The 16,038-nt window shown below is 47.4% G+C and overlaps 1 protein-coding gene across 1 annotated transcript; it reads left to right on the top strand.

Annotated features, from left to right (window-relative positions):
• Positions 1–227: 227 nt before the first annotated feature.
• LOC144736802 (G1/S-specific cyclin-E1-like) lies at positions 228–15,051 on the top strand. Its single transcript, XM_078619446.1, has 12 exons — positions 228–549; positions 1,243–1,332; positions 3,063–3,141; positions 5,331–5,408; positions 5,885–6,039; positions 7,073–7,208; positions 7,977–8,123; positions 9,160–9,255; positions 10,257–10,391; positions 11,319–11,430; positions 13,664–13,821; positions 14,694–15,051. The coding sequence occupies exons 2-12, from the start codon at positions 1,319–1,321 to the stop codon at positions 14,790–14,792; spliced, it is 1,209 nt and encodes a 402-aa protein (XP_078475572.1). The 5' UTR covers positions 228–549; positions 1,243–1,318; the 3' UTR covers positions 14,793–15,051.
• Positions 15,052–16,038: the final 987 nt, after the last annotated feature.

Genomic DNA, 16,038 nt, shown 5'->3' with positions numbered 1-16,038 from the left:
CAGCTGTGAAAAAGAGCTTTATAGGTCATCGGATTCCTCCAGTATTAATACAAATTCTTATCACGTGGGCTTTCGCCACCAATATTATCCGTAATAAAGGTTTGTTTATATTATCCACAATTAAGGGGGGGGGAGGAGGTTTACAAAAAAAAACACCTTTATTATTTAAATCTTCCTATATTGTCAAGCAAACGAGTCGCGCGCAAATGTGGTTTATGTTAATGACTGTTAATGTGTGTTAATGTATGTTAATATATGTTAATGAGGCCCCGCGCGGACGTGACGTCACCGCTGCGCGGCGTTCGAACGCGCGCGCGGTGCTGGCGGGAAACAGAAGGAGGGAGTCGAGCGCAGCGGCCACCACCACCAACACCTCCTCCTGTTCCTCCTGTTCCTTCACTACAACGCCTCTACAACGCCTCGCAAGCAGCAGCAGCAGCGATCGAAGCCGACGATTAACCCGCCAGGCTGAACGTGAACGGCTTCGTCGCCTTCCCCCCGAGCTCGGCTTTTTGTTAGTTTCCAGGGCAAGGAGCCCGCCTCAGAGAGGTAGTCATCGCTGGCGAGTCGCTCGCTCGTGTGTTGTGTGTGCGGGATGTTTGTCTTTGTGGTGACTTGATTGGGTTAATCAGTGGGAGCTACTTTATTAACGATTTGGGGTGAGGCTGATTTTCTTCAAGAAGCGTGGGGGTCGTACTTCGCCGATGTTGTGCGCTTGGTCATTTAGAGTAGACCGGAGTAGCTGCAGTAAGCACAATAGACATCTCGGCTCGTGACTAATTCGCCGTTAAATCAGCCATTCCTGTGCTTAATTGGTGAGCATGGATCGTCGTAATTAGTTAAGAGCTGATTAATGTGTGATGTATACGACGTGCTTGTTATAGCCGTGTGAGGGCAATGCGCCGTGCGTGTTAGCCCCGTCCCGCCATTCGTTTCAATGACGACTTGCGAGGAGGAGTATCCTCATCACGATGAAGCTCTTGCCTCTATTAATTTACACGAGCACTCACCGAGAGGGGATGGGGATCGTAGATCTGCGAGTTCCTTTCCGCGTGTGTGAGTGTCGCTAAGGTGCGAGGGGGGTTCGAGAGCGGATTGCGCGCGGTTTTATTTTCCGCGCCCGCAGTTTGAGCGGGAGTCGCCAACTCGGCGCTGGCCGAAAGGTTTCTCTGGAATTTGGCGAAGTTAAATTCAGCCCCTTAGTTTGCTCTTCTTTTGTTGTTGATGTGGGTTGTGTCTCAGGTTAAAACAATACCAAAAGCCCAAATCAACTTCGCCGCGACAAAAGCTGCTTGAGCTGGATTCTGCCGCGAAGAAGATGCTCAGGAGGAGGTGAGATGGACGGTGGTGGTTGTGGTGATGATAATGATGGTGGTGGTTGTGATGATGGTGGTGGTGGTTGTGATGATGGTGGTTGTGGTGGTGGTTGTGATGATGATGATGGTGGTGGTGGTTGTGATGGGTGTGGGGAGCGGTAGAGCATCGGTTAAGCGCGCTGCGCTACCACCAACCCTGCTTCCCGAGTTCGATTCCCGCTCACGGCCAACAACAGTGACGATTATCTGATCCGGTCCTGGGCCTCAAATGAGTACCTGGGGAGACAAAGGCGGTCGGGCGTGTTGCTGGTCACCCAGCCACTCGTGTGCCATGCCGGCCTTAATAGGTGCTGTTCGATAACAACACTTGCCTCAACAGTCTTTTGCAGGCTGTACGGGGGGATCTTTGTTTTGGTTGTGATGGGTGAGATGGACCCCATGAAATTCGGCGGGATCGCGTATTTTGCTTCATATTTAATTTGTTAATCTTTCGATTTTTTTACGTTATTGGTTGCCTCCTGTTGAGGGAATGGCCGATGAGTGGTGAGGATAGAGGAAGTGGTTGTGTAGGATGGACTAATTGCATAACATCGGCGGGACCACGTTTTTTTGCTGATTTATTTTAAACTCGCGCCTTTCAACTTTGCAAGCAATCGTTTTTATTTGGCAATTTTTTTTACACATTTCTGCAGTTTAAACGTTGGTAATGAATTGTGGAGTAAGACGTGGTGGTGTGGATTGTATGAGATGGAGTAATTGTTTCATATTCTTTGGGTCTTTCGGTTATTTTATTTGAACTTACCTACGTGACTTTACCGCAAGACCCACAGAATATGAATTCCTGCTGTCACGAAAGTCGAGTAATTGTTTCATTTGAAATTGGCGGGACCATATTTAGATTTTAGGTACATTTAGCCTCGCTTATTAATACTCTTAAATAATGTATTTATTTTCTCACTGTTTATAACAGGCTGCTGTTCAGAGTTAATGTGGTGGATGGAGGGGTGGTCGTGGTGATGAGATGGACTAACAATGTTTATAAAGTTCGGCTGTACAACGTTTGAACTCTAATTTTATTTAATCTCGGTTTTTCCAAATGTTAAATATTTGTTTGTTTTATTCAAACCATTTTAATGTTTTAGACCCGCTGCTTGTTTGGACTAAATGATGGCGGTGGTCAGAGATGGGAGTAAAGTTATTTTGGTACCGCAATGAAGTTGGCTGGACCACGATTGACTTCCCCATTTCATCTTACACCATCCGATTTTGAGAATACAATCATCACCCATGTTCAATCCGCTGTTAGATAAAGGTTCCCCAAAACGGCCACCAACCCCTCCAATCCGACGATGTAACGATCCACCAACCATCTGCACATTAACCGATTTCGTTGCTCCATATCCTTGGGAGATGCTCTCTTGACGCATTCCATTTCTAGAGCGCCGATGTGACGAGATGTTAACTAGCTCGCTGTATATTTCGAGTTTTCATAGTATTTCTCTGTGGTCGCGTGGACCTTTCTCCGGGTCCTCTGGTTTTCCCCTCCACATTTAGGATCAACATATGTTTGGCTTCAATATATGTTTTAGAGTGTTTGGCCGCTATACATTTCCACACGATAAGCCTCAGTGGGCTATACTTGGTTAAATATTTTTTTTTGTACTTTTAATGTTTTATATTATCGCTTGATTTCTTGTAACTTTTCACACTGCTGTGATTGTCGTTTGTTTCATTTTGTCCAAGCAGCAGTCGGCTGGTGACCAAGAGGGAGAGAAGCGATGAGAATGGCTCATTTGTACTGCGGACGAGGAAGAGAAAGTGCCAGGTAAGTGGAAGCCAGTGAATGTCTTGCAAGGGGTTTCTTCCAAGCTGGTGTTCTTGTAGCGACATCGTCGCATGTCGCCGTCTGCGGGGCTTACCTGGCCAAGGCTCGCCATGTGACGTACTGCCAGGACCGTAGCTAACCCGGGTGAAGGGGCCGTCACCCCTTCTGTGTTAATGTTAATAAACGTGTTGCCTCCAGAGCTCGACTGAGTCTCCGTTATACCCACCACATACTGGTAGAGAGACCTCGTTTTCACGGTCATGTCACTCGTGCCCACCGTGTGAATATTCATCGTGCCCTGGTAACTGGATACTGTGCCAATGTAATAGTTAACACACTGGCTGAATCAAAATATCTATACTGGAGGAATCCGAAGAGTTCTGAAGCTCTTTTTTACAGATGTCCAGCAGGAGTAGGTCAGAACTTTAGGAGTGCAATTTATAGGCAAGGTAAACACATTTCTCAGCGTGCCAGTTGAAATGATGGACAACAATTCTTATTATTCCCCGATTCTGTCTTAACTGCCAGTATAAATGGGTATACCAGAGTCGATTGATAGATTGGAGTGTGGTGGGTTGAAGTATCTCCTCCGAACACTCTCCAAAGATGTCTGGCCAACCTGGAAGCGTAGACCAAATACAGAAAACCATTTCCTCCTCCCCCCACCCCCGAGTGACTAGGCAGCTTCTCCTTCCATCGTTTAAAGTCCCTGTGCTGCGTTACTACGGTACCACCTTGGGTTATGGTGCAGCGTGCGTGCAGGCAACAGGCACCACGACTGTCTCGCGTATGCATGGAGCGCTTTGCGACATGGCGCTTGTCCTCAGCAATATAAAGGTTTGGATACAGAAATTAGGAAAATTGTGGCAGAATGAGAAGACCATTGATTGGCAAGCTCTTTATGTAGTGTGTTGTTCTTCCCTCACTTGGTGGTGGTGATGTTCATGGTGGTGATTTTGAGGTACCTGCATGATGAGGAAGTGGGGGAAGTTGACGTTGATGGTGGTGATAGTGGTGATGTGGCCTCCTGGAATGCTCTTCCTTCTGATATTAGGAAGCTACTGCAGCTATGTATGCACTTTTAAATCTAGATTGAAAACTAATTTATTTCGATCTGCTTTTTGTATTTAGTTTGTCCTTCCCCTGCACCTCCGATTAGTACGGTTGGGTACGTACGGTGTGAAAGAAGGTCGACATACATACATTTCCTCTTGTGGGTTTAGCCATCACAGTTTTGCACCAAATTATTTAGGTACAGTTCGCAAATCGTGCCCTGTGTGTCTAGCCCATTCGCGGTTTACCGCGAGATTCCGGCACGCATCGCAACTGTACTGCTCGCGATGATGCTGCTGTTACGGAAGAACACACGCGCCATTTTGTCTCCATCTCGTCTCCCATGCGACCCATCGTGGGTCCCAGGTCATGCGGTGTTCCCAGTCCCCAGTGAGGTGCAGCCACACCATTTTTGTTCCTGCAATTTACAGTACTGTACACGGATATGTGTACAGTATTGTACAGTACATATATATTTTTTCATGTTATACTTTTACCGCACAAGTTATTTAACACGAGAAAATATGAACCATATTTTACAATCAAAATAGTTCCTGTTTTAACTTTAGGGTTGATGTAGGGTAACTTAAAACAAAAGAAGAACGTGTCGTATTACGAATTATGAACCAAACCCTAGTTTTCCCATATAACTTGAGTTTGCGGATTTGCCAATTGCGGCTATTTTCTGGAACGTAACCGCCACGATGGGCAAGAGTTTGCTGTACTCCAGAATACAATCAGAATCTTGTGGAATAGAAAAATTCGATGAGCTATGAAGCTCTTTGTCACAGATGTCCTGTAGGGTCGGGTCAGAATGTTACAACAACAAACAATACAAAAACCTGATAGGAGTGCAAAGTATAGGAAAGGTAACCCCTTCTCGTGGAGGCAAACTACAAAGCAGCGGCATTAGAATGCAATTGCAGGACTGCACCTTTGCCTAGTATATGTAAAAATACATTTCTTAGAAAACTAATTTCTTTCTCACGGTTTTTTGTGTTTAATTTGTTGTCTTTCCTCTGAACCTTCGATTAGTGCGGTTGGCTACGTACGGTACGAAAGAAGTTCAACATACGTACATAATGTCCTCTTTCTCACTGGGTCTTTGTTTCATGTGTTCCTTGTCTCCTGTCCAGGAATATGAAGATGTGCCTCCTGTGTACGTGCGCTCACCCCACCAACGCACCAATCGGAAGCATCTGCATGAGATTAAGGTGGGCAACTGACGCGGTGGTGATGTTATCTTCCTCACCTCGGATGCAGGCGAACGGGGGTTCGATCTTGACCCCGATGCCTGTATATTTGGAGTTTGCATGTTCTCCCCGTGGTCGCGTGGATTTTTTTCTCCAGATCCTTCGGTTGTTCCCTCCACATTTAGAAACATGCATTAAAGTTATTTAGATTATTTTGCTCCTGACATCACGAGGCGTCTTGTCGTGGCTTGGAGTTTGTGACGAGGAGATGTAACGGGTCTCGTTCGCTCGCTCACCCACGGGCTCAACTGCAGCGGTTGTTGAGTTACTGGGAAAACGGTGCAAATATTTAATTCTGATTTTTAACTTATCCTCGCGAGGAGGGAACAATACCGTGCGAGGTTATCTGCAAGAATCCGTTTTCGCTTAAGGGTGGCATCGGCAGCAGAGCACGGGCACTGATGTGGTTTGGTTGTGCCGCATGTTTTGCCGCGTAGCTTGGCCGGCTGGACGAGCAGGTGTTGGAGCTACGCGACGTCGAATCGTTGGTGACGCCAGACAAGGAGCCACGTGACCTTCCGCATTTCTCCAAGAGCCGCTGCACCAGCGTTGGCCTGCTCCCAGACCGACCCTCGCCACTGCCAGTGCTCGGGTACTGAAAACATTGGCGAATATATGTATATATATAATGGATGTCTCTGATTTTTTTATATTGATCCCAAAAAAAGCAAGAATGGGCGAGATGTTGATTATCTCGACTGGTATACAGGAGCTCGTGGGTTCGATCCCGACCCTGATGCATGCTGTATATTTGGTGTTTGCATGTTCTCCCCGTGGTCACGTGAAATTTTCTCCGGGTCCTCCGGTTTTTCCTTCCGCATTTAGAAACATGTATGTTGAACTTCTTTTGCACCGTACGTAGCCAACAGTGCTAATCTGAGGCACGAAGGAAGGACAACAAACACGAAAAACAGTTGGAAAGAAATGTTTTTCAATATAGATTATTTAAAAGTTCATAGCTTCAGTGGCTTCCTAACATCAGAAGGAAGAGCGTTCCAGATGGCCGCAGAAGCGCATCTGAAAGCGTGCGATGCAGTGACCGTCTTTGTTCGATGGCTATCCAAAAGCAGCTGTGTGGATTGACCGGAGTTCTCATGATGGTTTATGATTCTTGACAAAACATGTGTTTAGAGTATTTCGCTGCTAAAAATGTCCACATGATAAGCCACTTTGTTGAACTATCAGTTGTGGCTAGGTCGCTTTTCATGAGCATGGTTGGCTATGTATGTCGCGAAATGAGTCCAACATACATTCTCCTGAAAAATAGATATACCATACCTGGTAAAATAAAAATAGTTTTAATATTAAGTTATTTTTTCGAAGTGACCTAGCCATAAGTGATAGCTCAACGAATTGGCTTATGTGGAAATGTTCAGCAGCCATATATTCTAAACGCATGTTGTTTCTAAATTTGGAGGGAAAAACCGGAGTACCTGGAGAAAAATCCACGCGACCACGGATAGGGAGAACATGCAAACTCCAAATATGCAGGCATTGTCAGCGTCAGGATCAAACCCACGAAGCATCTGTGTACGAGGCGAGGTAGTTAACATCTCGCCACCGCGGCACCCCAGTACTCGCTTGCACTAACCGTTGGCTGCTACGGTGGCGCCGTTGCATTGCAGCTGGGCCTGCCCCGAGGAGGTGTGGTCGAACCTGCTGCAGAAGGAGCAGTCGCACGAGCGGGACCGCCACTTCCTTGACCGCCACCCGGCCCTGACGGCCAGGATGCGCGCCGTGCTGCTCGACTGGCTCATGGAGGTGAGGGGAATCATCGGAATCGAAATCTTTATTTTGGTCGGGGGGTGGAATCCGATGAACTCTGAAGCTCTTTTTTCAAAGATGTCCAGGATTGGGCTGGTCAGCAAGTTACAATGGCAAACGATACAAAAACACAATAGGAGTACAAAATAGAGAACACGGTAAGCTAGTCACTAAATAGAAATAAATAATAAATACACTCATTATAAAAGTCCCAATTTATAAAGATTGGGAAAGACAGCAAAAACAACAACAAAACAGTCCCAGGCCACACCAAGGCAACACAGTTTCTCGATAAAATGGCACATTGTTTTTATATTTAACTATTGATATTACACAGGTTAAGTTACAATGCAAATGTGACTGCTGTATCCAGCACTGATCTGCTTCAGAAGTCGCCATTGTCGCCACCACGTGGCCACGGGTCGTGGAGGGCTGATGGGGAAAAGGTGAACCTCGTACATAGGATGGAACCTGCGACCGAATCATCCGTGATGTGCCCCATCCCCGTGAGATCTTGGGAGTGAACTCGGGTTGACCCTAGACCAGTGTTCTTCTTTGCAAAGGCCCCGAGCGCGGCCCATGGTGGCCTTTAGTGCGGCCCCAGATGCCCCCCATCATGCTGCTGTCAACCCCAATGGTTTCAAACGTGTGGCGGCCCTCACACTGATGATGTCCTATCGGCGAAAGCGGCCCCCCTCTGAAATTTAGTCAAGAACACTGCGCGAACCGCTCATTGCCCTGCGTTCCTCCACCCGTCCCCCCCAGGTGTGCGAGGTGTACCGCCTGCACCGGGAGACCTTGTACCTGGCGCTGGATTACTTCGACAGGTTCCTTGCGACCCAGACGGATGTCTGCAAGTCTCAGTTGCAGCTCATCGGCATCACCGCACTCTTCATCGCAGCCAAGACGGAGGTGCGTATTTTTATCCAAATAGTTTTGTTTGTTTTTAACACCATTTGCCGAGCACAGGCCCTAAAGGCCCGAACAAAATGTCTGAACTTCCAGCGACAAATAGGATAATCAAAGTTGCAATAATTAAGAGTTAAAACGTTTATTTAATTTTAGCAAGACTATAAGAGCTTGGGAATCGTGATGATGGGAGGGAATTCCAAAGTCTAGCAATGCTGTGGAAGTAATGGAACGTGGTGTTGTGAGCTGCAGTGTGATGGTTCAACACAGCATGGATGAGATGAAACCGTTGCTGGTAGACCGTGTTCAACATGGGTGGAGGAATCATTTAGTGTGGTGTTGTTGTGACCTTCATTATGGTGGCTGAACGAGTAAGTTGTGGTGACCTGCATTATGGTGGGTGAACACTGTACTCGGTTAACTCTTAGTCCTCAGTATGGGGGGGGGTCAACGAGTGAAGTGTACAGGAACAATAGCCATGGTAGCAGTAGCAATAGAAGAGTGATAAGGTGGGAGACTGGCTGCTGGTGAGCGAGTGACTTGGCGTGAATCAGTCGGTAGTCATCCAGACTGTGTTACGTTGAATTCTATAAAATACAGTGAAGTAGGAGCTGGGTGCTTGGCAAGAGTATTCCAACCTCGTCCGAATTTGTGCTTTGGTGTCGGCTCGGACGAGATATGATTCTTCAGATCGCCCACACAATATACAGGGTGGTCCAGATGTCTTGGGACCCCCATTTAATTCTCTAAAACTTAATATTTTTTAAGGCGGGTTTATTTAAAACAGATATGAAAAGGAAAAAAACTAATTTGGGTCAATTAATTGGGGGGTCACAAGACATCTGGACCACCCAGTATTTGATAACCATGATGATGGCGAACAGCACTTGCTCCAGCGGTCTTGTACAGGCTACGTGGGGGTGGGGGCGGATCGCTGCCTTTGTTAGCGACGTCCCTTGTGGTGTCCGATTAGTACGGTTGGCTATGTACGGTGCTCACGAAGTTCAACATACATATGTACATACATACGTGACTGCAGGAGATCTACCCGCCCAAGCTGACGGAATTTGCCTACGTGACGGACGGAGCTTGTACGGAGGAGGACATCGTCGTCATGGAACTCAACATGCTGCAGGTATTGAGACCATGCTCCACATTCTGGCTTACATGACCTCAGTCCCTCATGAGCGTCTGTGATGATGCTATGTGCTCGCAATTGCGCCCAGGGTGGTTAAAGTGCTAAAATAGAATTTTAAAAGTCAAAGTGATTTTCCTGTAAAAAAATTGCATTGGGGAAGGGTAATTTCCCATTTATAGCCCTGTGTGTTGAAATTTTTTCATACCATACGTAGCCAACCGTGCTAATCGGAGGTACGAGGAAGGACACCACACTAAACTCTCCAGGACAACCACTGTTGACTTCACAGCAAAGTAGCTCTCATTTTCTGAGATTATTAAAATATATATTAATCTGTCATGCGATTAATTTCACTCTCGGTAGCAGAGCGAGTCTCAAAGTACTTGCAGACACTAGAGGTCACTTGAAGGAATTGCGGAGGGTTGTTGCAATGCTTTGCGAGAGTTACGCATAGATTATTCAACTTGTGACATGATATAAATAGCACACTCGGGATTACATTTTGGTAGTAAGTGGTAGATGCATTCCTGAAGAATTCCACGTTAAGCGAAAGAGGCGTAAAGCGAAAACAATTTCCCCCAAAATAATGTAATAATAAAGTTTGGCAAGATATGATGTACTATGCACACGCAGTGAGATGGCAGGGAAAATAACTGCGGGTATGCTGCCGTGTTATTATATCATTCCGTGTACTCTATCACTGTACCGCTCAGCCACGCAGCACAAGAAAGTAGTTTGACGTCGACCGCTCAGAAGCCTCGTGATGACGGTGCACGTTCCGCATTATAACGATGCGCGTTCCGCGTTATGACGGAGCGCGTTCCGTTTTATAAAAGGGTATGCCTTTCGTGTTATAACAGACACGTGCGAAGTGTTCCTGAATGGAAGAACCACGCTATATCGCAAACGCGTTATAGTATGAACACCGCGCGTATATATCGAGCACGTAGACAGACGTGTGATTACCTGGCTGCGGCGCGTGCGTGTCCCCCTCGCAGTCGCTCAAGTGGGCCCTGTGCCCCGTGAGCATCATCTCCTGGCTCGGCCTGTACCTGCAGATCGCCTGCCTCAAGAATACTTCCCAAATGTTGCTCCCGCAATACAGCCAGGACACCTTCCTGCAGATCTCCCAGGTGAGAGCGCGCAACACTCTCGCCGTGACGCGTGCTTGAGGTCACAGCGCTGAGCTCTGTTTAGAGGCCCGGGCTTGAATCTGGGGTTCAGCGGTCGCCTGTGACTTGAAGCAAGTTCTTCGGTGTCGTGAACTGGTGGCTCTCAGCCTAGTCATCAAATTTGGGTTTTTACTTAACTTGGATTAATTCCTGCTCCTAGAATTAAGAGATTGCTATTGCCAGCTTGATGTTCAGGTTGTTTTGGCTTTGCAAATTTTAATTGTGGGCTGCCCCACAAAACAACGGTGCAGTGTTCATTGGGGCACAATTCTTGGGTTTCTACCCTGTACACGGACGCCATTTGTAAATACATCTGACCAGTTGCAGTGGTCCTGCATGGTCTGTCCTCTGCTCAATGAAGGCCCCTCTCCTAGCTGTCGCCATATCTCACGGTCCTGCGGTGTAACAATCCCGCTAGTACTAGCACACCAGCCGATTTCATCTCATTCTCCAACATCATCAGACATGTTTTCTTCTCCATCGTTCGTCTCGACCAGTGGCCTTTCATCCCTTCTACCGATGTGCAATATCTACCAGTAACCGCCGGGGTGCTGGCAAGGTCTAAGAAACTAACTCGCCTGGTATACAGGAGTTTGTGGGTTCGATCTTGACCTTGCGCCTGTATATTTGGCGTTTGCGTGTTCCCCCCCCGTGGTCACGTGTGACTTCACCGGGTCCTCTTATTTTTACCTCCACATTTATAAACATGTGTAGAGAATTTGACTGCTAAACAATGTTCACATAAGCCACTTCGTTATGCTATCATTTGTGACCAGGTTGCTTCTGATAAAGAGCTATGTAGCTAAGTGGGCCTCACCTGGTAAAATATTTTTTTTTAAGTTTAAGTACTCATTATTACATTTCCGTGCGTGTATCCGTCCACTACAGCTGCTGGACCTGTGCGTGCTGGACATGGGTTGCCTGGATTTCACATACAGCACCATCGCCGCCTCCGCCCTCTACCACTTCACCTCCCTGGAGCTCGTGTACAGAGTCTCGGGTAAGTGTGGGTCATGGTGCTTCCCCTTGTGAGGAATTCCCTTCCCGTAGACTCCCTGTCCCTGTTCAATGCCTGCCTCAAGACCTTTTTTTTTCTGCATTTGACTGCTTATATACAGGCGACCCCAGCACCTACGACCTAATTGGTTCCTGGACAACGGTCGCAAGTCGAGCCGTTGTAAGTCAAACCCTTATTTCCCATGGGCGCATGTTTTAAATTGGGGTTCCGTTCCTGGAAACCCAGTGCATACTAATACCAAAATTTACTTGAAAATAAATTAAAATAACCCTAAGAAATGTATTGTAACTTAACATAACTTTAAAAAGCATTTTTTCAGTAAAAACAAACACTTATATTTGAACATCCTTAAGTCATTTTCTGCATGTGTGTAGCAAAAGGTGAAAACATTTAAAAATTTGAAAAAACATTACAAAAAAGTGAAGAGCTGCCGGTTAAAGTCCGTATTGAATTCAAGGTCCTCCTTCACATTAAAGGCCCTGAATGATCTCGCATCTCCGTGTATCCGGGAGTTGCTGTGCCCCCCACGTTCCAACAAGAACGGCAGACTGAGATCGACAGACTTAGATCTTCTCTGCATCCCCAGAACGAAGCCCAAGTGCATGGACGATCGGGCCTTGGCTTCAGTGGCACCTGAACTATGCCGAGGGCTGTCACGGAGTTCCGTTTGGTTGGAATCTTCAAGTCTCGCCTAAAAACTCTTTGAGAAGGCATTTAATATTTTAACTTTGCCACGGTGGCGAGATGTGTTCTTCATTGCCTGGGATGCAGGAGGTCGGGGTTTTGATCCTGACCCTGATTTCTGTATATATTCCGAGTTTGCATGTTTTCCCTGTGGTCGCGTGGATTTTTTCTCCAGATCCTCTGGTCTTTTCCTCCCTATTTATAATCATGCGTTTAGATTATTTAGCTGCTGTAAATTTCCACTTGATAAGCCACTGTGTTGAGCTATAATTTGTGGCCAGGTGGCTTCTGAAGAAGCTAAAAGCTCAGTGGGCTTTACCTAGTAAAATATTTTTTATGTGATTTGGGCAGTTTGCCTCCACGAGAAGGAGTTACATTTCCTATGCTTTGCACTCCTATCGTGTTTTTGTATTGTTTGTTTTTGTAACGTTCTGGCCCGCCCCTACAGGACATCTGTGACAAAGAGCTTTATAGCCCATTGGATTCCTCCTGCAATATCAATACTGATTATCCATCCCCCTCCCATTGTCATTGACGTAAAGCACCTGGAGATTTGTAAGCTGTCACATTTAGATGCCACGTAAATGTCCGTGGTATTGTATGGACTCGCATAGACCCTAAAATTCACAGGCCCTCTTTCCACTCCAGGCTCAAAACATTCCTGTCTTCCTCTGCCCAGGACTGAGTGCCTCCTTTTCTTGCTTCAAAATGAAAACAGCTGTTTCTTCTACGATTGATTGTCCTTCACTTATTATTTATTTTTACTTACTATCTACCGTTTTTTGGTTTTTGGTGAGCATGGTTGCACTTAATTTTGGGCGCGGTTGCAAATTTAATCCTCCGATTAGCACAGTTGGCTACATAAGGTGCGAAAGAATTTCAACATACATACACATTTGTACTTTGTTAGCTGTGATGGATTTCTTTTCTCATTTCTGTTGCCCTGTACCCCCTTTGCCAATCCGCTGTAATGCGCACCGATACCCACTTTATTGAGCGTGATATTGGCACGTAAAATCAAGATCGATTGATTGAGCATCAGGACGTGCAGTCCGTGGTGTAGACGCTACGTCAACCCCCGCACTGCGTTGTGTATTTGGACTTGCTGGCGGAACACCGGTGTAGCATAACACACACCGGTCCTCATAAAACAGTCTGAGGATGTCGCTGTTGCCCTCGAGTGAGCTGCACTCTCCATCAAAAGTTGCCTTAGATTTCGCATTTGAACGTGTGACACCATAATCTTTTGATGCCACAGTCCGCCAAGAACTTATCCAGGAAATAAATCGAGGAACCGTCCGGCCTTGGGTACAAGTGAGCCAATCGTCATCAGGCTGGGTGCTATACGGCAACAAACTCGAGCTTCGTGTTGAACCGCTTATAACAACATTTGTCTTCTTACCGTACCACTCCACAAGATTTTCTGACTGCAGTTGGGAATCGTGGGTAAATAAATTTTGTGAAAATGTAGCTTTTTTTTTTTTACCGCTCACCGTTGTACCGCCAATACGTTGATTGATCGTTTGTGCAGGGCTACGATGGGAGCACCTGAGCGAGTGCGTGCGGTGGATGGTCCCCTTCGCCATGGCAGTGCGCGAGGCCGGGCGGGCCCAGCCACGCAGTTTCACGCACATCCCCTCCGATAACTGGCACAACATCCAGACGCACACCAGCGCACTGGCAAACCTGGTGAGTTCCCCCCACCCCTCACCCTTACCCCCCCCTCTCCCCCCACTGCGCTCTCTCCCGGAGCAGATGTGCAGCAAAGTGACGGAATGTTTGAGATGATATGTGATGTATGTTGAACTTCTTTCACACCGTACGTAGCCAACAGTGCTAATCGGAGGGGTGGGGGAATGACATCAAACTCAACAAAAAAAGAAATACAATTATGGAAAATACTTTCTGATGCTAAGAAATTGAAGCGCCTTACAAATGCAAATATTTATCCTTAAATCCGTAACTCTACTTACCAGCAGCAGGTCATCTCACCAGCACCATCTCCATTCCCCTTACCAGCTTCAAGATCATCTCCCCACCAGCCAAAATTCTGATATCATTTGCGACTGATGTTAGTAGCCGTGGCTGGGAGTCGAACTCAGATCCTGGTGCAGAACACTAATCGCTGTTCTGCCACTTGCAAAATCTGACCATACACAGATAAATATTCCCTGTATAGCTTTTACCAAGTTGTTAGGACAAGTGCTGAGGGAGCACCTATAAAGGCTGGCACGGCACATGAGCAGTTGGGTGGCCAGCACCATGCCTGGCCCCCTTTGTATCTCTATTTGTGATATTTAAACATACCTCACCAGGTACTCATTTAAGGCTGAGTTGACCTCGTGGAGGCCCAGGACCGGTTCAGATTATGGTAACTGGTGGTGGCCGTGAGCAGGAATCGAACTCGGGTAGCCGGGTTCGTAGCACAATAACCACGACACTACCACTACACTACCACACCCCTCTTTAGATACACGCACGCACCCATCAACCACTCATCCTCTGCCTGGTGTCATGTTCGACCCTTAACCCCCCCTCCCTGGCGCTGTCCTGTGCTCCAGGACCGGGCCCAGACCCTGCAGGCGGAGCTCCTGCGGCAGAGTCAGGAGTCACCAGTGCCTGCTGGCACCCTGACCCCACCGCACAGCGGGCAGAAGTAAAGGTGGGGGGGTGGGGGATGGGGGGGGAGAGCCCACAATGGCAAGTCACGTGCAGTGCCGTCGACCCTCCGGTGTCGTCACGGATGTCTTGGGTTCTCTACCTCGTGGATATTTTTTCGGGAATCGCTCCTGGATGACAACCGCTGCCGGCAAGACGGCCGCGGATGAGACCAGCAAAGAGAAGTCGAGGGATGGCCGGCCTGCGCTCACCAACTCGGCTGCATCTACGGTGGCCTGCGTGCTTGCGTGAAGTGTGATGCGGGAGGTGGGGGGAGTCGGCAGCGGGGGGGGGTGGTGGGGCACGTCGAAGCGGCTCGAGTAGAAGTGCTGAGTTGCTCATCGCGTTGCCGGAGGAAGTGGCCACCGTGAGGCTTTGCTCAACGCTGAACTGATGCCGATGTTGCTGGCCGCTACCTCCCCCTGCGATTTTACTGAGAATTCAGCTTTTTTTTGGTCAATGGCTTTAACAATGGACTGGGGTACGTATATACGTTGAACTTCTTTTGGGAATGGTGGCATTTGTGGTTTTAAGTAAATTCGAGGACGGAGGAGGAGGGAGAACAAACCCAACTTGCGTGGTGGTGTTAGTGCGACGAGCTCAACTGCAGTGGCTGGTGACCACATTAGAGGTGGCAGCAGCTGCTCTCACTCAACCAGCCCCGACAGGACGGCTCGTAATCATCCCATCTCCTCAAAGAGACATTGCCTGCGGTTGGCTTAATGTTAACTACCTCGCCTGGTATACAGGAGGTTGGTTCGATCCCAACCCTTGACGCCTACTGTATATTTGGAGTTTGAACGTTTCTCTCTCCCCATGGTCGCGTGGCTTTTTCTCCGGGTCCTCTGGTTTTTCCCTCCGCTTTTAGAATTAACACGCGTCGAGAGCAGTGTTCTTAACTAAGTTTCAGAAGGGGGCCACTTTCGCCCATAAGACATCGTCAGTGCGAGGGCCGCCACACATTTTAAACCATTGGGGTTTGACAGCACAATCGGGTGTTTTCACATTTGTGTATTGTCAGGGGCCGCACTAAAGGCCACCAGGGGCCCACAGGCCTTGCAATGAAGAACACTGCTTTAGGATTTGACTGCTATAAATTTTCACGTGCTAAGCCACTTTGTTGGGCTATCATTTTTGGTCAGGTCACTTCTGAAACAGAGCTACATAGCTCTGGGACTTATCTGGTAAAATAAAAAGTTAATATTTCAGTTTTATAAAATTGGAGGGGTGGTGGAGGACGGAGTGACC

Source organism: Lampetra planeri, chromosome 63, assembly GCF_965212315.1.
Source record: "Lampetra planeri chromosome 63, kcLamPlan1.2.h2, whole genome shotgun sequence".
In the NCBI taxonomy this organism is placed as follows: Eukaryota; Metazoa; Chordata; class Hyperoartia; order Petromyzontiformes; family Petromyzontidae; genus Lampetra; species Lampetra planeri.
This window is presented reverse-complemented; position numbering and strand designations above follow the sequence as displayed.